Below are 23066 nucleotides of genomic sequence, written 5' to 3'. Positions count from 1 at the left end.
TGCAGTATCACGTAATTAACAGACACAATTTATACTAAGCTATGAAAAACAGACTTAAAAAAAATTCTATTTGAGGGTTTCCAAATTTATCAAGTGATCATTTTAGAAAAGACTATTTAATGAGGCAAAAGCCCAGACTAATGGAAAGACATATTTAAACTACTTTTTAGAAAGTCAGGAAAATTTTTGTGATGTACAATGAACTCTAATATAACTTTCCCCATAAACAACTATGTTAACTTTTCATCCTTCCCTCACGCACTTCTTATGCTGTAACACTCTCTTCAACTGACGTTTTACTGGGCCCAACAGATATATAACTTTGTTTTTAAAGCTGCTGCCGATACAGCACATGGCTACATTCTAAGTAGTATGTGTCGCCATTATAAGTAAACTCATTAAACATCTAGAAAAGGAGAAATCTGGAAGGATCAGTTTGCCTCACCTGTGACATTAGGATCACGCCTTGTTCTCCACTGTGGGACAAATACAGTGATGTTTCTGTTGCCAAGCTTCCAAAAATATTCAACTGCAATTGCAATTCCACGACAAGAAAAGAACTTTTTCAGACCGTGGCTGTAAGAAAAGAAAATTTTTTTCAGCTTAACGTATGTGAAGTTTCACTGTGAAAATATAAAAAGGTAAACTCTATACACAACAAAAACAATGACAATGAAATTCCCTTTACTTTTTACATTCCCTTTTACACCTTTTGGCATTAAGTTCCATAGTCTGTGACTTGCAAAGCCAGAATCTATTACATGAGATGTAATTCTTAATAGCTTTATGATTTTTCTTATATTTTGTTTAGTTCATTTAACTGTATGTGCTACTGGGATAGAAGGCAATTTCAGCTTCATGGTAATACTTGTTGATTGCACTTTTTATTTTTTACTTTATTTTATTATTATTGTTAGATGAAGAGCCCATTCCAGGGAGCCCTGCCTGGTCACTGGCCTCTAAGAATATTCTATGAATTTTATTAAGAAACTTGTTGCTAAAGCAGAAGTAGATGTGATGACTCTTCCAGGACATGGTCCTTACAACTTCCAAAGGCTGCGGACACTCTGGCTCTGGGGCTCCATATCCTTTCTAGGGAACCGTGGAACCTACTCACTATGCAGCTTCTAGGAAATAAGCTGAGAGGGTGATTCCAGTGAGACTAACTGGGAGCCACAGCAGATAATTTTGCTGAAGGAAGCAGAAAGTGTGGGGAGTGGATACAAACGAACAAGGAACTGTACAGAATATGAGTCAGTATACAATTTTCTGTAAAGGGCCAGATAAGCTTTGCAGGCCATATGGTCTCTGCCAAACCACTCAACTCTGCCAACTGTAAATGAATGAGGGTGGCTGTGTTCCCTATTTGCAAAAAACAGGTGGTAGCCAGATTTGGCCCACAGGGTGCAACCCCAGGTATAGCGGATTAAGTGACCCCACCCAAAAATGTGGTTAACAAATTTCAAAAGCAGCCAGGAAAAATATTTGATTGTAATCTGCAGCAGCTAAATAAAAGTGGACCTATTTTATTTTTTTATTTTTTTTTAATGTTTTATTTATTTCTAGGAGAGAGAGAGAGAGAGAGAGACAGCATGAGCAGGGGAGGGTCAAAGAGAGGGAGTCACAGACTGAAACAGGCTCCAGGCTCTGAGCTGGCAGTCAGCACAGAGCCCTACGCGGGGCTCGAACCCACGAACCGCGAGATCATGACCTAAGCGAAAGTCGGACGCTTAACCGACTAAGCCACCCAGGCACCCCAAAGTGGACCTATTTTAAAAAGTGTATTTTAAAGTCAGGTATTTTGTAGATAGTAATCTACTTGTCTAACCATGAATATTAGAAAGAAAAAAAAATCAAAACTCCTAACTGTGAAACTGCAGTTTATGAAATGAGCATAATCTATGTTCATTATTTTAATGGACACTTACATTCCAGTAACAGGAAATCCTGTATCTTTAGTCCCGTCTTACCTTCATGTCTAGTGTCTCCATGTCAAAACCACTTGGTAGATAATTCATTCCTTCACTTAGAAGTCCTGCCACCTCAGGCACAATGTGTCCCAAGTCAACCCCAGGCTCTCCTAATTCCAACCCCTCCTCAAACTGCACATAGATGAACCCTGAAATGCAGCCATGAGGTCTTTGATCCCGCTCAGTGCCTTCAATGGCACTATCCCTCCAGACAAACCCAGAGCATGGCTTCAAGGTCCCCTCTACACCTGACCAGTCAGAAGGGATCTAGCTACCATGATGCGTCACCACACTCGTTTCTGGCTGGGTAAGCTTTCCATCTCCCTCTTCCCGGGCGGTGAGGGTTTTTTTTTTGTTTTTGTTTTTTGGCTGCTTTCTTTGTAGACCATCTCTTAGACTTTTGCCCATTCCTTTCCTCCAAGGCCCTCAGGACTCCATTCCAGACCCTATTCTTCTAGGAAGCCATCTCTAGAGGCAGGCCTTCAGTCATCCCTCCTTCTTCCTGTCTTGCTTTCCTGTACTGTGCACTAGAATGACAGAACTTAGGAGATGGAACAGAGTTAGATTTCTGTTAGAGAAAAAGAACGAAACCCCTGAGAGACAGAGCAATTTCCCCAGGCTGCACTGCCACAGGGTGGGTATGCTGGGACTACTCAGGCTTCCTTACTCTGGGCCAGTACCTTCCTACCACCCCACAGTGGTACTGTCCCTAACTAAATCTATATTCTTATAGAGCAGGAATAGGCTAGACACACAATAAACTTCTAAAACCCAGAAAAGCAGAAACTTTTTAGAGGCTAAAGCCTACTCTCTTCTCAGTGAACCATAAATAAGACACTACAGGGACATCAGCTTTACCCAAGAAAACATAAGTAAACAAACCCGTTTTTGAAGAAGTAATTCAGTAGTAGTTTGTTTATCTAAAAGCATTCAAAACATGGCAAGAATGCAGCAACAGGATATCTATTACTGGAGAAAGGCTGGAGGCAATTTTTATAGATGTGATCTTGAAAAGAATCTTTAAAAATCATTTGAGGGAGGGGCGCCTGGGTGGCTCAGTCGGCTGAGCATCCACCTTCGGCTCAGGTCATGATCTCACAGTTCGTGGGTTTGGGCCGCACGTCAGGCTCTGTGCTGACAGTTGGCTCAGAGCCTGGAGTCTGGTTCAGATTCTGTATCTCACCCTCTCTCTGACCCTCCCTTGCTCAAGCTGTCTCTCTCCCTCTCTCTAAAATAAATAAAACATTAAAAAAATTTTTTTTAAATCGTTTGAGGGAGACAAAACATAACAGACTCTTAAATACAGGGAACAACAGAGGGTGCTGGAAGGGTTTAGGGTGAGGGGACAGGCTAAATGGGCAAGGGGCGTTAGGGTAAGGAGATAGGCTAAATGGGCAAGGGGCATTAGGAGGACACTTGTTGGGATGAGCAAGTGAGTGTTATACATAGGGGATGAATCACTGGATTCTACTCCTGAAATCATTATCACACTATATGCTAACTAACCTGGATGTAAATTAAAATTTTTTTAAACATTAAATAATAAACATCCAAAGCCCAAAAATAAATAATAAATTATGCATGACCAAAAAAAAAAAAAAGAAAAGAAAAAGAAAAAGAAAAAAAATCATTCTAATTGCTTAACAGGAAAAACAGGTCTAGAGTTCATGTCAACCACAGCCTGAACATGAAAATCCAAAATACAACACAGCCTACTCGTTCTTAGAAAAACCTAGGGATACGTATGTTAAATCCTGAAAAGAACAATCCTTGAGAGAAATGCATTAAAAAAATGTGTAAAGTTTGGCTCATTCATCAGATACAAACGTATGCTAATTTCTTCTCTTCCTCAAAAGCTTTTTTTTTTTTTTAATAGTTTAGTGTCAAGTTGGTATCCATATAACACCCAGTGCTCATCCCCACAATAGCTTCCTTTGATGGCAACAGAAGAAAGCAGGTAGACCCCAGTTCTGTTCCACCAGGTCACTAAGCAAACGAAAGGACATGCAAGCAGATGCAATGCTGTGACCATGCAGTGCGCCCAAGCTTAGAGAGGGAAGAAATGGGGTTTCCAGAAACATGAGCTCTATAGTAATTTCCAAAGTGCTGTCTTCAGTGACAAGATCAAATCACTTTGGATACCCTGAAAAATTTCTGGAGCAGTTTTAGGAATAAGAACAGCAGTTCAAAATTCTGGTGGAAAACAGATTCAGCCAGAAAATAAAACTACAGAAGAAAATTAAGTGGAGCCAAATTAATATCCTCAAAATAATATGGAAGGCCCCTACTGCTTCCCACTTCAACTTCTACAGCCTTAGCTAGGCAGAAACCACCGAGTCTCCTCACCTCCCTGTAGTCAAGCCAGAGGAGCTTGCTGACATGTAGACCCAGACCAAATGTCGATTTTGACTCAGAGAAAAGGGTTTATATACCATAACTCCTCCACTACCTCTGAGAAGGCCAAAGCTCTGGGGCTCCCAGCTCCAAATACAGAATGAATAAATACTAGGGCTGAGAGGCCAGGTGTGCGGGCTCTCAGGAGAGATGTAAACTCCTGTTCCTTGTAATTGGAAACAAGGTACATCATCTGGCTGTTTTCCTATATATAGGAGGCAGTAAACTGGAAGGAAGAGTGTCTCAAGCAGAGACGAGATGGGTGACAGACACCTGGTAAAAACCCACGGCAGTGATGGAACCAGACCCAGCAGTGTGGGGGAAATAATAAACAAAACAAAAACCTTTTCGAGTTACCCCAGAAAGCATGACTTCCTTCTATAGTTTCCACTCTATAAAAATAGCCACAAGACCCTGATATAAAAATGGCTAAAATATATAGCTCTGGCAAGTGAAGGACAAACCTCATCTACGTGGAAAATTATCTACCAAGTAAGTCAGGTTTCCTAATGCTGAAGTTTCGGACTGACCGAGCCCCAATGTTATCTAGCCACCACTATGATGTCTAGCCCTGCACCGCAAACAATTTCCATTTACTCATCACATTTGACTCATTCACTGTAACAAAGGGGAAAAACCAAGTAGAGATACGCATAATTAGCAGCATGAAGTCGGTATTTAGAATTTCTCAGAGTGTACAAACTGCAGACAGCACGCTGGGTATCTTTACAAAGGCTTTGCAGAAGGGACCCAGGGACGGCTAGGCCCAAGCTGCTTCAGAGTGGGGATCCAACCAACAAATGCTATTGTTTAAGGGTTCAAATTTCTTTTTTTAACTACTTTCCCAACTAGGTGGGTCAAGTAAGTGAGGTTTAGTCAGCAATGCTTAAGCAGCCCAAGACTTAAGTATCCTATGTTGCAAAGGCTTGAAAATTCCAACCTCACTTTCTATGGGAGAAGACAGGGTATACAATGGCTCTGGGAGCCTATGGGCCACAGCTCCAGTGTAATCTTGGACAGGATTTTTAAACCATTTCATGTTATATGAAGTATAGATCATTTTTACCTCACAAAGATGGTGAATACCATGTTTTAAAAGATACAGTACCCTTCATGGAATGTATAATCTTTAATTCACATTGAATACTGAAGCGACTAATTTCAAATAAGGGTTAATTTTTTTCCCAACTTTTAGAAAAACTTGAGTTGAAATTCACATAACACAAAATAATCATTTTAAAGTGAACAGTGCAGTATTCACAATGTTGTACAATTACCCTATAACTTGCTCTAAAACATTTCCGTGACTCCAAAATAAAACCCTGTACACATTAAGCAGTCTACCCCCCAGAATAAGAGTTAATTTTAGATTCTGGTATTTTCAGATCAACCTTTATCAAATTAAGTCTGACTTTTTAAGATAATACATCCTTACAAGAATGTTGCTTTTAAACTGTGACATCTTGGAATTCAAAGAAAGTTAGAATCCTCCCCAAAGAATCAGCTTTCAAAAGAAAAACTAACGAAAGTCTATTTGTGGTTTCCTTTAGTGCACTAAGTCAGTGGTTTTCAAAAGAGATGGCACTGTACCTACCCAAGGGTGTTAGGAAACATGTGGGAGTGTTTTGGAGTGTCACAATGGTGGCGAGGTGGGGGAACAGTACTATGGGCCAAGTAGGGAGGGACTAGATATGCAAAACATCCAGTCATCGATAGACTGTACAAAATTCCTATAGTGACCCCTCTGAGAAATACACTAGTTACTACACCAAAAAGGTTTTAAAACAATGTCATTATCACTGCTCATTCTACATTAATTTGCATTTTGTAAGTCTTTAAACACCAACTTGGGAAATCTTTCCACTCTTAAAAATGAAAAAGGGGGGCACCTGGGTGGCTCAGTCGGTTAAGCGTCCGACTTCAGTCCAGGTCACGATCTCACAGTTCGTGAGTTCAAGCCCCATGTCAGGCTCTGTGCTGACAGCGCAGAGCCTGGAGCCTGCTTCAGATTCTGTGTCTCCCTCTCTTTTTGCCCCTCCCCAGCTCACACTCACTGTCAAAAAGAAATAAAAACTTTAAAAAAAAATGAAAAAGGATCAATATTATTCACTATCATGACCTAAATTTCATATCATAATTTGGCTCAAGAAATTGTCATAATGAGGAACTGGTACTGGGCTTGGACTGTGGGTGACTGAAATTTCACTTTACATTTTTACTTAGATAATGTTATGCAGCTGTGGGCCATTTGCTGGGTTTCCCCCGAAAGAACTGCCAAAAAGCAAAGTGAAAAAAAAACAAATATTATTTAGAAATGAAGACAAATATATTACGTATTTTTCCAGCCCATCTTCAAACTTTAACAAGGGTAATGCTGGGTTTTTTCTTTCTTTTCTCTTTCTTTTGACAGCAAAATACAGCATCACCAATTCATTCAAAAAAATAAAAAGATACTAAAGTATTAATGGATAAAATGGTACATCTGACATTTACTTCAAAATTACATGGATGATAGGTAGTAGGTGGGGGTACAAACAAAGGGAGCCTGATCAAGAGCTGAGAACTACTGAAGGTGGAGGATGGGCATGTGGGACTCCCAAACAAATCCAAAAGAGAATCACTCTATTAGCTTTTTATGCATTTGTTTGAAAATTCTCATTAAAAATTAACAAAACAAAAAAAATATAACATTTACAGAACTCCTAGGAAAGAGGCCACACACACATTTGTCAAAATTCAGATGAGTATTTCAAACATTTTCGTCCCAGTTCAGGTGCCCCTTTTCATGAATGACAGCCACTTAAAGTGCCAAACCTTGCAGACTTCTTCAAAACCAATGGAGTGACTAACTTTGAAAACTGGAGTCTTTACCTAGCAGTTGTTGAAATGGCATGATAGAGATGACCTTTAGGAGAGGGCAAAATGCAACAGATTGCAGTAAGTGAAACTCAGCAGGCAGAAACCTGCACAAGGTCAAGCAGCAGGTCCACAGCGGGGCAGACTCTTACTTGACCTCCCTCCTCTTCTTAGTCAATGTATTAAACTGCCCCTTAGAGAAGAAACCCAATCCTGTACCAGACATATGTATAAAATCAGACTCTTCAGAGGATTCCAAGACAGGTGAAACAGAAATGATCATTTAACTCTTTTTACTAAAAACAAATACACAAACTTTTAGAAGAACGGAGGAAAAAAAGAAGCTCAAACCGATGAATTTCCTTAGAAAGAAAATTGCCATCACTCTATCAACAAATTACAACAGAGCACATCACATCCATTATCACTGCACTCTTGGCTAGAGCCCTAGCATACTGTAGTATAAAAAGTCAGAAATCTTTTTGGCTTTTAAGCTCATCCTTGTATTCAGAAACTAATGGTATTCATGGTGTTAAGAACCTAATGATCAAAAGAGAGAGGAAAAAAAAGACACCTAATGATTTAAAAGTCTCTATGCTGTTTACCCAGACTAGGCAATGCAAAGTGAAAAGACAAGTTTTCTATCTCTTGCCCTCAGAAATATAGGTTCAGCACAGTAAAGCAAAGTTTACAACTCCAGGAGACAGAATAACACAGTCTTCCCAGCTGTTTCATGGGGTTGTTTTTGTTTTTCCAAATAAGACTATCAACTCAAAAGACGCACAGGGTAGCTCCTGTAACTGCATGTAATTGTGAGACACTGCGTGGGGCCCTATTTACAACTGTAACAGGACTTGGAGAGAGTGGACTTACGTAATTGCGACATTGCTCCCATCTATAACAATGTGCTTCAAATCTGTTCTCCCTGGCTCATTTTTTAATTCGAGCTTGTAGGGTACTTTCAGAGTATCTCGAAACCTTTGAACGCCCGTAACTGAGGAATCGATATGATCAGACGGTCCCGCCAACCTTGCGTCAGTAACTGAAGGTAAGAGCTGGGGCAGTGGCATCGGTGGAGAAAGGGGTGGACAATTTGGCTTAGACTGTGGAGAGCTACAACACCCAGGACGGTTTTCACAGGCAGACTTCACATTACTTGGAAGCAAGGGCTCTGTGTGCTGCTGCAAACCATTTTCAGGAAAGACTGGAATTCTGGGCTGGTGACTTGAAGCGCCTCTGGAAACAAAACTGACAACTTCTTTGGGACTTGAAGGGACAACAGAGGGTGAAAGGCCATCAGTTTCAAGGTCCATGTTACAAATGTAATTCTGGTTTGAACTCCAGATTTCTTGTTTCTGTTCTATTGGCACTGTTCTGAAAGTATTAATTTTGCAATTTGAGGTACATGGTTTTGATTCTTTGAATGGTAACTGAGAAATTTTTTCTACCATATTTTGCTGTGTGTGAGTCTGTGTTTTCTTTGGAGTGGAATCTGTCGTAGGCTCATTTATGCTGGTACAAACACCTTTATTTTTGGTTCTGTTAGTCTCTGGATACATAGTACCAGGTAAAGATTCTCTGTCTTCTTGGAATCTTTTATTTTCTTTTTCAATTTCTTCTAAGAGCAATAATGGTTCAGTAGATGGCCCATACTCCCTAATGACCTTTTCAACAATTTCTTGGGAATAGCCCATGGTTTTAAAAAAGTTTACAAGGATATTGTATTCCATTTCCTCAGTGGTGTCCTTTACATCGGGACTTAAGTTTTCAGGATCAGCAGAAGAATCAGATAGGTCAATGATTACACTTCCAGCTGATGTCTTACCATCATGTAAAAGCTCCCCCTCTTGAACATTTTCCAAAGAAAACTGTTTCTTTGTATGCCTTTCTTCAGAATCAGAAAATCTCCTTTTGTGACACATTCTGTCTTTGGAAAGTGCCTCTTCATCTGGGTTTAGACCATTTATTGGAACAAAAAGTACATCTTGTGAACTAGAAAAGATCGTGTCCATTTGTTTTGTAAGCTCAGAAACAGGAGTGCCAGCTTTATTTCTTGCATCTTCCTGCAAAATAATTTCATCTCTGGAAATATTTAGCCCTGTGGCAGCGTTCTGTGTAAACTCTGTTCGTTTAGAATCTCCAATTTCAATAACGTCATCATCTCCTGTTTCAAATAAATTCTCCTCACCTTGTGTGAGTGTCAAAAGCTCTTTTTTCAAAGAAGTGGGCAAAATTAACAAGTCCATCGTATAATTGTCTGCATGAGCTTCAACAAATTGTTTAAATTCCCTTTTTACCTCGGATTCTTTCTGACTGTTGGGTAGGTTCTCATTATTCTCAAAGAGCTTTACGAACTGCTGAATGTGACTCCTAGCCATGACCACAGCTTCGGCACTTCCTCTGATGCCAAGAAGACCAATGTCCAGAATGCAGAGATCGGCACACGTGTCCTGAATCAAGCTCTTCAGAAACAAGCTCTGTGCCCCAACAAAAATGCAGTGCATGGCCTTGGGATAACATTCTCTTTCTTCTAGTTCAGGTTCACAGATTCCTTTAATATATTCCTGTAAACAGAAGATAAGAAATGAGATCAACTTACAAAAGCTCTTTATAGCACATGTCATGTTATACATGTAATTACAAATGTCAAGCTGTACAAAAATTAAAAACATGGTACTAATGTAGGGGAAAATACCATGTTCTAAAAGAAGATTTAAGATAACAGATGTAAGTTGCTTAGTCATTTTCATTGGACTTGAAAACTTTGCCTTTAAGTCTAAAAGGCAGGTATTTGTAACATTTTCAATAATGTATTGCAATGTGATCTTTGGGGTCTGCCCACTGCAGAGTGGATAATGACAAGCAGACTTATTTACATCTATGAGTAACAAGCGTTTTTGCTTGCTACTAGGCATCTATTGGTACCATGACATAATTAAGAGATATGGAAATCAAGTCAAACAATTTACTACAGAATAAACCTTGACTTTTCCTTTGCTACTACTGCCCTTAGTTTCCAGATAAAACAACTTGTTGTTTTTTTTTAAATGTTTTATTTATTTCTAGGAGAGAGAGAGAGAGAGACAGCGTGAGCAGGGGAGGGTCAGAGAGGGAGTGACAGACTGAAACAGGCTCCAGGCTCTGTGGCAGTCAGCACAGAGCCCGACGCGGGGCTCGAACCCACGAACCGCGAGATCATGACCTAAGCGAAAGTCGGACGCTTAACCGACTAAGCCACCCAGGCGCCCCAAAACAAATTATTTTTGAAGGCATTAAACACACACACACACACACAATATTTTCCAGCTAGCTGGAACAACGCATACCCTATATAATTTTATGTCTTTTTTTTTTTTTTAAACAGAAAGGCCAAACTCTTTAGTTCTTTAAAAATAAAGAACCAGAGAATGTTAGAAAGTACTGCCACTCTCAGATAGAAAACAGTTTTTCTAGTTTATAGTAAAGTTGCTATTAAACAAGCGCTCAATGAGGTAAGAAAGGGACTGGGTTCTCTAGCAATTAGGTTGCTTGGAGGCCTAAGTGTGAATGAACCAAACTTGCATGCACATACACAGGAATGGTGGGATACACTTGATAAGAATATGAGTACTGGAGTCCGGTCCTGGGCTCAAATCCCAGCCACGTGACTGGGACCCTTCTCTAGTTATACAGCCCCTCTATCCCATGTCCTCAAATGTGAAAGAGAGGACAGTTCAATTACCAGGTGTTTTCAGGAAATCTGATCAGATAATAAAGTTCTGACAGTACTGTCTTGCATCTAGTTAGTGCTTACTAAAAAATAACTCTTCCTTTAATATCAGTGAAATATTCTGGAAAAACGTTTGTAAGAAATGAGCCTGACAATACCCGACCCATACTTTACAACAAAATTAGTGTTACCCCAAACGGTGCTATTGAAAAGTTGTCCAGCAGCACCAGGGACAATGAAGCTTTGCAAACATGCACCTACTACACACTTGTTATTCTAGTGGCCACCGGGCTTCAGTTAGAATTTATATACAAATGCATACACATTCTTTATACATTTAGAACTACAACATCCCAGGGGAACCTGGGTGGCTCAATCTACTAAGCGTTGGACTTTGGCTCAGGTCATGATCTCCTGGTTAGTGAGTTCAAGCCCCAAGCTGGGCTCTGTGCTGACAGCTCAGAGCCTGGAGCCTGCTTCAGATGGATTCTGGGTTTCCCTCTCTCTATGCCCATCCCCAGTTTGTGCTCTGTCTCTGGCTCTCTCTTAAAAATAAATAAACATTAAAAAAAAAAAGGGGGGGGATGGGCATGGAGGAGGGCACTTGTGGGGATAAGCACTGGGTATTATATGGAAACCAATTTGACAAAACTATTTGTAAAAAAAATAAAAATAAGAAAATAAAGAACTACAATATCCCTAATGAGTAGATGAAACTCCAGATAACATGAGCAAAATGTCACAGAGAAGTCTGACCTAAGCAGTATAATGTTCAGACATGAGACCTTTGCTTCGTTATGTCCTCTCTATAAACCTGGAACGTCTGTGGGCTTGGTGGTAAAGAATGGAGGTAACTGGTGCTGGACAGAGGAGTGCTGTTTGTTTATCAGAGGAGTTTGCTATTTTTGTTAACACTGTAATTGCATTAAAACACAAAGCACAGTAACCAAACATCCTTTCTTCCTGGATGCGGAAGGAGAGTGCTAAATACTGAAGTCCGCATCCCTGAATCCTCCAAATGGACATTTTGCTACCACTTGAACTTATGCTGCATTTAGATTATGGTTTGAAGTTTTTAAAAAATTTTGATTTGAAATAATTATTGATGTCCGGGAAGCTGCAAAGATAAAGAAAGTTCTGTATACTCTTCACCTAGTTCTCTCCAATCACTACTTATATATACCTTACCTAATTACAGCACAGTATCAAACCAGGGCACTCACACTGATATAGTGTGTATATAGTTCTATGCTATTTTATCACATGTATAGACTCAAGAAAATACCACCTCAATCAAGATACAGAATTATTCCATCACCACAAAGATTACCTTCATGCTACCCTTTATAGTCATATTTGCCCCTACTTCCACCCACACCATTCCTAAGCTGACAACCGCTCTTTTTGTCTCTTACAAGGTTGTGATTTCAAGAATGTTATATAAATAGGATTATACAGTTTGTGCCCTTCTGAGATTGACCTTTTTCACTCAACATGATGCTCTTGAAACCTATCCAAGGTGTTGAGTGTATCAACAGTTCATTCCTTTTTATTGCTGAGTACTATTCCATGATATGGACAAACTATACATTTTTTAATCAGCTATCTACTGAATGACACTTTGGTTGTTCCTATTGGGGGCTATTACAAATGAGCCTATGAACAATTATGTACGGGTTTTCACGCGGATTTTTCGTTTCTCTGGGATAAATGCCCAGCAATGCAATGTGGGCCATATGGTAAGTGCACGTTTAGATTTCAAGGAACAGCCAAATGGTATTCCAGAATAGCTGTACCACTTTACATTCCCACCTGCAGTGTATGAGATCCAGAAGATCCAGTTTCTCCTCATCCTTGCCAGCACTTGATATTGCTACTATTTTTAATGAAACTGTTAAAGAGAGTAAGTAGTGTGGGGCACATGGGTGACTTAATTGGTTAAGCGTCTGACTCTTATTTTAACATTAAAAAAATTTTTTATGTCTTTATTTTATTTTGAGAGACAGAGAGTGAGAGGGGGAGGGGTAGAGAGAGAGGGAGACACAGAATCTGAAGCAGGCTCCAGGCTCTGAGCTGTCAGCACAGAGCCCGACGCAGGGCTCGAACCCATGGACTGTGAGATCATGACCTCAGCCGGAAGTCAGATGCTTAACCTACTGAGCCACCCAGGTGCCCCAAGAGTCTGACTCTTGATTTCAGCTCAGGTCATGATTTCGTGGTTCATGAGACTGAGCTCCATGTTGGGCTCCATGCTGACAGCTCAGAGCCTGCTTGGGATTCTCTGTCTATCTCACCACACCCTCCTCCCCCACAGCTCCTCACTGGCCAAAAGGAAAAAAAAGAATGTAGTGTATCTCCTCATGGTCTTAGTTTACATTTACCTAATGGCAAGTGATGTTGAACATCTTGTGCATATGCTATTTGCCATCTATATTCCCTCTTCGGTTAACTGCTCGATTCTCTGGTCCATTTTCTAACTAGATTGTTTGGATTCTATTGTTGAGTTTTGGGAGTTCCTGATACATTCTCAGATATGTGGCTTATAAATATTTTGTCCTAGTTCATAGGTTTTTTTTCCCCATCCTTATCTTTTGTGACAGAAGTTTTTAATTTTAAGGAAGTCCAGTTTAATTGGTTCTTTTCTTTACCAAGCCCCAGGAACGAGAGATTTCTCCCATGTTATCTTCCAAAGTTTTATGTCTAAATCTTCAACCTATTTTGAGTTGGTTTTTATATAAGATGTGAGATTCAGGTTGAAGTTCCCGTTTTGGCTTATGGATTGTTATCTAATTGTTCTAACACTGCTTCTTAAAAAGACTGTCTTTTCTCTAACTCCTTTTCCAAGTGTCAAAAATCAGTTGGCCATACTTGTGTGAGACTATTTCTGGGTTCCCTATTTTGTTCCATTGATTTAGGTATCTAGGCCTTCACCAATGCCACACACCCTTAATTACTGTAATTACATGTCTTACAGTAACTGCTCCTATTATTCTTTTAAAAATTGCTCTTAGCCATTCTAGTTCCTTTGCCTTTCCACGTAAATTTTAGAATAATTTTGTTTAGCAGTCATTTAGCAATTGTGTTGAACTTGTACACTGACTTGAAGCGAACAGAAATCTGCTGAGTCTTCTGCAAGAACAAATTCTGTTTCTCTATATCTTTGCCTTCTTTCATCAGTGTTTTATGGTTTTGAACATACAAACCCTGTACACCCAAATATTCCATTTTCTTGGTGACTGAACAGGGCACTCTATTATTTTAATTTTTATTTCTATGTGTTCACTGCTAATAAACAGAAATAAATTGATTTTGATCACTTACCCTGGAAACCTGCTGAACTTATTTCTAGTTGCAAGATTTTTTCTTATAGACTCCTTGTGATTTTCAATGCAGACAATTACGTCATGTACTAATATCTTTTATGCCTTTTATTTTCATGCCTTACTGAACTAGCTATTAACTCCCAACACTGTGATGAATAGTGAAGACAGATGACATTCTTGCTTTCTTTACCATCACAGGCAGAAAAGTCTTACCTTTGAATATGATGTTAGATTTTTTACTATATTTTTAAAATCATGTTGAGGAAGCTATCCTGCATTCCTATTTATCTGAGGAACACGAAAAGGTATTGAAACTTGTGAAATGCTTTACTCTACCAACTGATACTGTGTGATTTTACTTCTTCAGCCTGTTAATATGGTAGGTTGCACTGATTAATCTTTGAATACTGAACAAGCCTTGTATCCCTGGAATAACTGCCACTTGTTCATGATGTATAAATCTCTTATAATTAATTATACTTGCTAAAATTTTATTAACATTTTTTGCATCTTTTGCCATGAACCATATTCATGAGGGACTTCAGTCTGTAGTTTTCCATTTTTCTACTATCTTTGCCTGGTTTGGGCATCAGGATAAGTAATAAATGAGTGAAGAACTAAGTGTTGTCTTGCATTTCCTAGAAGAGATTGTATAGAATTGATTTTTTTTAATTAGAGAGAGAGAGAGCACACGCACACATGTGCGCACACAATGGGCGAGGGGCAAAGGGAGAGAGTTTTAAGCAGGCTCCATGCTTAGTGCAGAGCCCAATGCGGGGCTCTGATCCCACAACCCTAGGATCATGACCTGAACCAAAATTAAGAGTCAGACACTCAACCAACTGAGCCATCCAGGCACCCCAATGTTAGTTTAAAAAAATTGTTTTTAATGTTTTATTTTTCAGAAAGACAGACAGGCAGAAAGCGAAAGGGGGAAGGGCAGAGAGAGAGGGAGACACAGAATCTGAAGCAGGCTCCAGGCTCTGAGCTGTCAGCACAGAGCTCGATGTAGGGCTGGAACTCATGAATGCTGAAATCATGACCTGAGCCAAAGTCAGATGCTTAACCGACTGAGCCACGTAGGTACCTCAGTTCTTTTTTAAAACATTTTGTTGACTTTTCCAGTGAAACAATCTGGGCTTGGAGAGTTCTACAAGAAATTTTCAAGCCATTAATTTAATTTCCTTAAGAGCTGTTATGTTTATACAAATTATTTATTTCATGTTGGGTACATTATGGTAGTTTGTACTTTTTGAGGAATTAACCAATTTCGTCTAAGTTGTCAAGTTTATATGCATAAAGTTGTTTATTGGTTTTCCCTATCTTTTTTATGTTTGCAGGGTCTACAGTTGATACCCTGTTTCACTCCTGGTATTAGTAATTTATGTCTTCTTTCTTCAGGGTTGATAGGTTAATTTTATTGATTTTTTTTTTTCAAAAATAAGCTTGTTATCTCATGGATTTTTCACTATTGTTCTGTGTTTTCAAATTTGTGGACTTCTCTGTTGTTTGCTTTACAATTATTTTGCTCTTTGTCTAGTTCTGAGAGGTGGAAGCCTTCTGATTAAGACTTGATTCTCTTCTAAAGTAATGTTATAAATTTCTCTTTTAGCGGGGTGCCTGGGTGGCTAGGTCGGTTAACTGTCCAACTTCGGCTCAGGTCATGATCTCATAGGTGGTAGGTTCAAGCCCTGTGTCTGAATCTGCACTCACAGTGTGAAGCCTGCTTAGGATTCTATCTGCCTCTTCCTTGCTTGCACTTTCTAATAAATGAACTTAAAGAAAAAAAGGTTCTCTTTCAGCTCTACTTTAAGCTACATTCCACAAATATTGAGGTGTTGTATATTTTTATTTAGTTTTTTTTTTTTATAATTTCTCTTGGAAATTATTCAATATCCAGAAAAGTGTTTAGTTTCCAAATATCTGAAGACTTTCTGGTTATCTTTGCTATTAATTTCTATCTAGTTTGATTCCTTTGTAATCAAAGAACACACTTCAAGTTTTTATAAAATGTTTATTTACAGCGCACACACAAGTGTGCGCCTGCGAGTGGGGAGGGGCAGAGTGAGAGGGAAACAGAGGATCTGAAGTGAGCTCTGTGCTGACAGCAGGGAGCCTGCAAAGGACTTGAACCCACAAACTGCCAGATTATGACCTGAGCTGAAGTCGGACACTTAACCCACTGAGCCACCCAGGTGCCCTGACTTCAATTCTTTTAAACTTGTTGACATTTGTTTTATTGCCCAGGATACACCTATCTTGATAGGTGTTCTGTGGGCACTTGAACATGTATTCTGCTGCTGCTGGGCAGAGTGTTAAAAAAACATCTATTTGAGGCTAGCTGGTTGATGATGTTGAGTTTTTCTACATTCTTGCTGATCACTTGATGGTTCCATCAACTGTTGAGAGAAAATGCTGAAGTTTCCAATTATAACTGTGTCCATTCCTTCTGTCAGTTCTCCCAGGTTTTGCTTCATATATACTGCAGCTCTACTGTTAGGAATATACACATTTAAATACTCTTATGTCTTCTTGGTGAATGGATCCTCTTACCATTATGCAAATATTCCTCTCTGCTCTGAAGGCTTGGTCTGACAGCAATACTGCCACTTCAGCTTTGTTCTGATTAATAATTGCACAGTATGTTTTACCCTCCTTTTAACTTACCTGTATCATTATATATGAAATAACTTTCATGAAGATACCATATAGTTTGGTTATATTTTTAGAAAATCCATTCTGACGCTCGGCTGTCAAAAAGAAAATCCATTCTGACAATCTTTTAATTAGTGTGCTTACACTATTCACATTTTTGTTACTGTTGTTGAGAGATGTTTGGGACTTTACTTTTTTTTTTTTTTTTAAGTTTACTTATTTTGAAAGAAACAGACAGAGACAGAGAGAGACAGAGAATCCTGAGGAGGCACCGCACTGTCAAGACAGAGCCAGATGAAGGACTCAATCTCATAAACAGTGAGATCATAACCTGAGCCAAAACCAAGGGTCGGATGTTCAACTACCACCCAGGGGATCTACACTATTCACTTTTAACGAAATTATTGTTGTTTGGATTTAAGTCCACCATTTACTTGTTTTCTGTTTGTTCCCTGTTTTTAATTCCTTCTGTCCCACTCCCAATCTGGCCTTCTTTTGCACTATACAAACATTTCTTCGTATTATAATTTATTGATTGAAAATTTTTGTTATTTATTTTGAGAGCGAGAGAGAGAGCACGAGAGCGCACCTGTCAGTGTGGGAGGGCCAGAAAGAGAGAGGAGAGAAAGAAATTTCACCCATGTTCCTTGCTGTCAGCACAGAGCCCAATGTGGGGCTCGAGCTCACAAACTAAGATCATGACCTGAGCCAAAATCGGAACTCAGATGCGTGACTGAGCCACCTAGGCATCCCTATATATTGAGTTCTTTTTACTGTATCTCTTTTTGTAGTTTTTAAAGTAGTTATGCTATCAATTATAACATAACTGATCCACTCAAAGTCAATATTTTATCATTTCAAGAATGTATAAACCTTACCATCTGTGTTATTCATGTTTTTACTTTTTATATCTTACAATGATTTGACATCTAAGGAGGACTTTCAGACCTGAATAGAGACTTAATCTCCTGGGGCTAGCTACTTTCTAGCAGTGGTGGACCACTTGCTTGGAGTGGTGCCTTTCCTGTGCACACTGCCTAATCCAGTGCTGTGATCCCACACCATTCTCCTTATCTAACTCACATACTAAACCAATACTTCCCCTACCTTGTATCAAGCCTGGGTTCCCTACGTCTGAAAGCCCACTGAAATTATCCAAAGTAGCCAATCTTAAACTGTTTATCCTCTCCTGCCTTGCCTTCCTTTCCCCCTTGCTCCTGTTTCTGTCTCCTGACCAAAACCTGATGCTTTAACCTGATGCTTTACTTGTAGCCCAGCGTGGTGAAGTATGTTCCCTTTTCTTGGGAAATGTAAATAATCAAAATCTTCTATCAGTTGCATTGTCTTCTCTGGGTCATCATTCAGTCATTTCTCCAACTTAAAATCCTGCAGGTACAATTTTTAGAATACCACCATCATCCTTTACCCTTGGTCTATTCTCTTTGCCTTTCCTTGTATGTTATAGCTATCTCACAAATTATATGGATATACATTTGAAATCCCATCAGACAATAGTATAAATTGTTTTCAACCCTTAACTCATTTTAAAGAACTCAAGAGGAGAAAGTAATCTATTACATTTACCCAGACCGTTCTGATTTCTGTCTGAAGAACTTCCTTTACAAATTATTTTGGAGGAGGTTATTGGCTCTGGCAATGACTTCTCAACTTTAGTTTTTCTTCAACCAAAACTTTTTATTATGCTTTATTTCACTTTCATTCTCGAAGGATAACTTCACTGGATAGGGGACTTTTGGTTCTTTTTTTCACCACTTGAAAAATATTGTGCCACTTCTCTGGCCTCTATGGTTTCTGATGAGAAACCTGTATTCATTCTAATTGTTGCTACCCTACATGTGTTTTTCTCTAGATGCTTCCATAATTTTGAATTTGTCTTCAGTTTCAGGACTGTCGTTATGATGTTTAGGTGTGGAATTTTTTTAGTTTATTCTGTTTGTGTTCACTGAGCTTCTTAAATTTTATGTTTAAAATAAACTTTTGGAAGTCTTCAGCCATTGTTTCTCCAAAATTTTTTTTTAGTGCCACTCTTTTGTCTCCTCTCATTCAAATTAGATAACTTCAGTCTTCTATCTTCAAGTTCACGGACTCTTCTGTCACCTCCATGTTAAAATCAAGCCTATCCAGGGCGCCTGGGTGGCTCAGTTAAGCGTCCAACTTCGGCTCAGGTCATGATCTCACGGTCCATGAGTTCAAGCCCTGCATCAGGCTCTGTGCTGACAACTCAGAGCCTGAAGCCTACTTCAGACTTTGTGTTTCCCTCTTTCTCTGCCCCTTCCTACTCATGCTCACTCTGTCTCTCAAAAATAAATGTTTAAAAAACATTAAAAAAAAAAAATCAAGCCTATCCAGTGAAATTTTATTTAGGTTACTGTATTTTTCAGTGCTAACCCTTTCAATCTGGTTCTTCTATTTGTATATTCTATTTCTCTGCTGACTCTATTTTTAAATTAGTTTTAAGAGTATTTGTGCTTGTTGGAGCATTTGTATAATAGAGGTTTTAAAATGTATTAGGTAATTCTAACATCTTTGCCATCTTGGCATTGGTGTCTGTGGTCTTTTCTCATGGGAGCTGGTATTTTCCTTGTTCTTCACATACCAAGTAATTTTGTACTATATCCATTCTGAATATTATGAGATTCTGAGCCTTATTTAAATCCTATGATGAATGTTAATACTTCTGTTCTAGCAGGTAACTGACCTAGTTAGATTTATGCTGCAAGCTGTAACCCGTGTTCAGTAAGCTATGATTGTAGTATCAATTCAGTTTGTAAAGTCTCCGCAGTATTACCTATATCTGTCCCATCGCGTGCTACCGGAGGTCAGTCTGGGGCCTAGATGGTGGTTTTTCTCATAGTTCGCTGTCCAAAGTCTTTGTTATGCTGATAAAAAGTAGATCCACATGTGCAGTTTAGGGATAAACCCAGATGGTCACCAACAAATTTTATGGAGTTACATTTCTGAGCTCCTCCCCTCTGCTAGCTCCTCCCTCTTTCTAGTGCTTTCTGGTTCCCTGAGGCTCCTTTTTCAGTCCTCCAGTTAGAAAGCTGGGGTTTGATTACCCCACCTGCACTACAGTTTTGCAGCTGTGCATGGGTCATCCAGAGGACACAGAAAGCAATGAGGCTGGCTCCATCCTCTTTGGACCACGACACCACCAACTGAAAAGGAAAGTTCTCCTTTAGAATTTTGGTTCCTACCAGCTCCCACTGCCACCATCACCGGATTGTTTGGAAGCTGGTGTGCATTAGAATGAAATGGCCTTTGCTCTCTATTAGGGGCTCCCTCTTCTGCCCCTGGAGTCCAAGCCAGACAGCTTCTCCTACTGCTTTCTCTATGCCTTGGTGCTTATTTCCACTTGCAGACTGAGCTGCACTGAATTCAGGCTGGGGTAAAAAAGAGGAGAAAATGGCAAATTCGCCAACAATTTTGTGATGTTCTGAGTTATGGTTTTCTCCCTCAGTCTGCCTATTTTTTACTTTTCAGAGTCCTCATATTGCTGCTCCATGCATTCTGTCCAGGTTTTATAACTAATTCAGTACGAGTGACAGGGTACAGAATGTTTGCTCTTACTCAGAATCAGACCCTCCTTGTTGTCTGTTAATATTTAAGTAATGCTGCTTGTTTAGCATAAGTGAGTGCATGGCTAAATTCACATGCGTGAAATACTGTTGAGAATACTGTGCAGCCACTGGCTGAGAAAAAGTTGATCATACCCACTCAGTGGAATGCCAGCAACTATTAGCCAGCCTAAAAAGAGTTAAGTTTCTTCTCCAGATAAAAGGCTTCTACAACAAGTGCCTCTCAAACAAGGGCTAACTCTTGAATTGATCCAAGGTAAAGCTCACCTATCAACAGATCCTGCCAAGACACAAGGCCTCCAACAGGTTTTTCAGATTCCATATGAAACAAAAAAGCACCCACATAAGGATAAGATTTCAAATATGAAAGACAGAAACCAATAAAGTAGAACATAAAATAGAAGAAAACTAGAGGAACCTAGATAATGCAGGGTAGGAAAGAAAACCAACAAAAGTTTAATTAGTGGTTTCAAACAGACATAAGAAGGGGCACCTGGGTGGCTCAGTCGGTTAAGCGTCAGACTTTGGTTCAGGTCATGATCTTGCAGTTCGTAAGTTCGAGCACCGCGTCAGGCTCTGTGAAAGCCTGGAGCTGCTTCGGATTCTGTATCTCCCTCTCTCTCTGTCCCTCCCCCACTCATGTTCTGCCTCTCTCTCAAAAATAAATAATAAAAAACATTAAAAAAAAAAGACATAAAATGATAATGAATTCATATAAGAATCAAGATGCTAAAAAAGGAGACAAATAAACAGAATAAGGGTACTAGTAAATGAAGGATATCATGAGCAAAATAAAAGTCAACAGAAGAAGTGAAAGACAATGTGGAAGAAATCTCTCCAAAAGTACCACAGAATCAAGGAAGTGAAAAATATGAGGGAAAAGAAACTTTAAAGGTCCATCCAGGATATCAAATATCCAAATAACTGACATTCCAAAAAAATCAGAATGGCATTTAATAAAGAAGCAAGAGAAATAACTTCCTGGAGCTAAAATACACAAGACCTCATGTATAAAATTAGTGAAAAGATTACATCAAATTTTGTTTGGGAACTAAAGCACACAGCTCCCATCTTGAAAGGGTCCACAGAATATCCAAGCATGATTACTTTTTTTTGAACAGTTTATTTATTTATTTAGAGAAGTTGGGGGAAGGGGGCAGAAAGTGGGAGAGGGAGACAGAGAATCCCAAGCAGGCTCCATACTGTCAACACAGAACCCAACACGAGGCTTGATTTCATGAACCATGAGATCATGACCTGAACCAAAATCGAAAGTCAGATGTGCAACCAACTAAGCCACCCAGGCTCCCCAAGCATGGTTACTTTTTAAAGGCCTACAAAAGGAAAAAAAATCCTGGGGGCAGGATGAGAACAGGGCATGTATAAAAGAATGACAATCAGAATGCCAGAAATTCTCAACAGAAAATCTGGATGACTGGGGAAAAAGGACAGCAGGGTATTCAAATTCAAAGGGAAAATGATTTTCAATCTATAATTCTGTACCATCCACATTAAAGACATTTCTAGGCATGCTAAAAGCTGAGAAAATTAGTCCCATGGATTGCTTTCTTAAAAAACTATTTGAAGATAAAGATCACCAGAAATAAAGGAGATGACATAATTAGTAAATTCAATCCAACACTGGCAAAAAGTCCAAAGACAATAGCTGTGTAGCAAACAAATTGAGAAACTAGCTGAGTGGAGGAGGAAAGGTGGCTCAAGGGGCATTCTCCCAGAAAAGGAGACTAATGAATATCTGATATAAAGGAGTATTTGTGTAATATTAGAGATGTATTTAAGTCTTATTTCATAAGTAGATGAAAATGGCAGATAAATTATGGGAAAAATTATAAGCTATATCAGAAGAGAACATAACATATTACAGTACTGGGCTTTACAGTAATATTTACATTATGTCATAATTATATAAACCCTGTTTCTTGCTTTAGCTAAAAACAAGACGATTATATTGGTGTCTCAGTCCATTCGGGCTGCTATAACAAAATACCAGACTGGGTGGCTTGGAAACAACAGAAATTCATTTCTCACAGTTCTGGAGGCTCGGAGTCTAAGATGAGAGTGCCAGTGTGGTCCCGTGAGGGCTCTCTTCCAGGGTGCAGACTTCTTGTATTTTCGCGTGGTATAAGAAGCAAAGGAGTTATCTTGGGCCTCGTTACAAGGGCATTCATGTCATCATGAGGGCTCTGCCTTCAAAACCTGTCCCAAAGGCCCCACCTCCTAACACCATTATATTGGGCACTGGGATTTCACTACCCGAATTTTGACAGAACACAAATATTCAGACGATAGCAAAAAGGAAAATGGGGGTAGTTTTGGCCTCATTTAACTTAAAGAAAGTGAACAATGTCTAAAATAATAAGAAATAGCAGTATATTATTTATAATCATTTAGGTAACCATCAAAACAAACAGCTAAAAACAGTAAAAAGTAATTGCTTTTAGGAAGCTGGGGAAGGACAGAAGCAAGGGACTGCTCTTTCCTATAAAAACCCTCAGCACTTCTTGATTTTTTGTTTTAATCACAAGCATATATTGTTTTG

General features: G+C 39.2%; 1 protein-coding gene across 2 annotated transcripts in view; it reads right to left on the bottom strand.

The window, feature by feature from the left end:
• The window catches only part of N4BP1 (NEDD4 binding protein 1), a 51900-nt gene that overhangs the window by 12432 nt on the left and 16402 nt on the right, over nt 1-23066 (bottom strand). For both annotated transcript variants that reach the window (XR_005530094.1, XM_039241514.1), the window contains exons 2-3: nt 8094-9784; nt 446-576 (exon numbers count right to left, since the gene is read on the bottom strand). Coding sequence is in view for 1 of the 2 variants with exons in the window: in XM_039241514.1 (XP_039097445.1) it covers nt 446-576; nt 8094-9784 (1822 nt within the window). In the remaining variant the exon portion in view is untranslated. The remainder of the gene's footprint in view (nt 1-445; nt 577-8093; nt 9785-23066) is intronic.

This window comes from Hyaena hyaena, unplaced genomic scaffold (genome assembly GCF_003009895.1).
Source record: "Hyaena hyaena isolate Hyena2069 unplaced genomic scaffold, ASM300989v1 scaffold_7, whole genome shotgun sequence".
NCBI lineage: Eukaryota > Metazoa > Chordata > Mammalia > Carnivora > Hyaenidae > Hyaena > Hyaena hyaena.
Note: the sequence above shows the minus strand (reverse complement) of the source record. Positions and strands in the feature narration are given on the sequence as shown.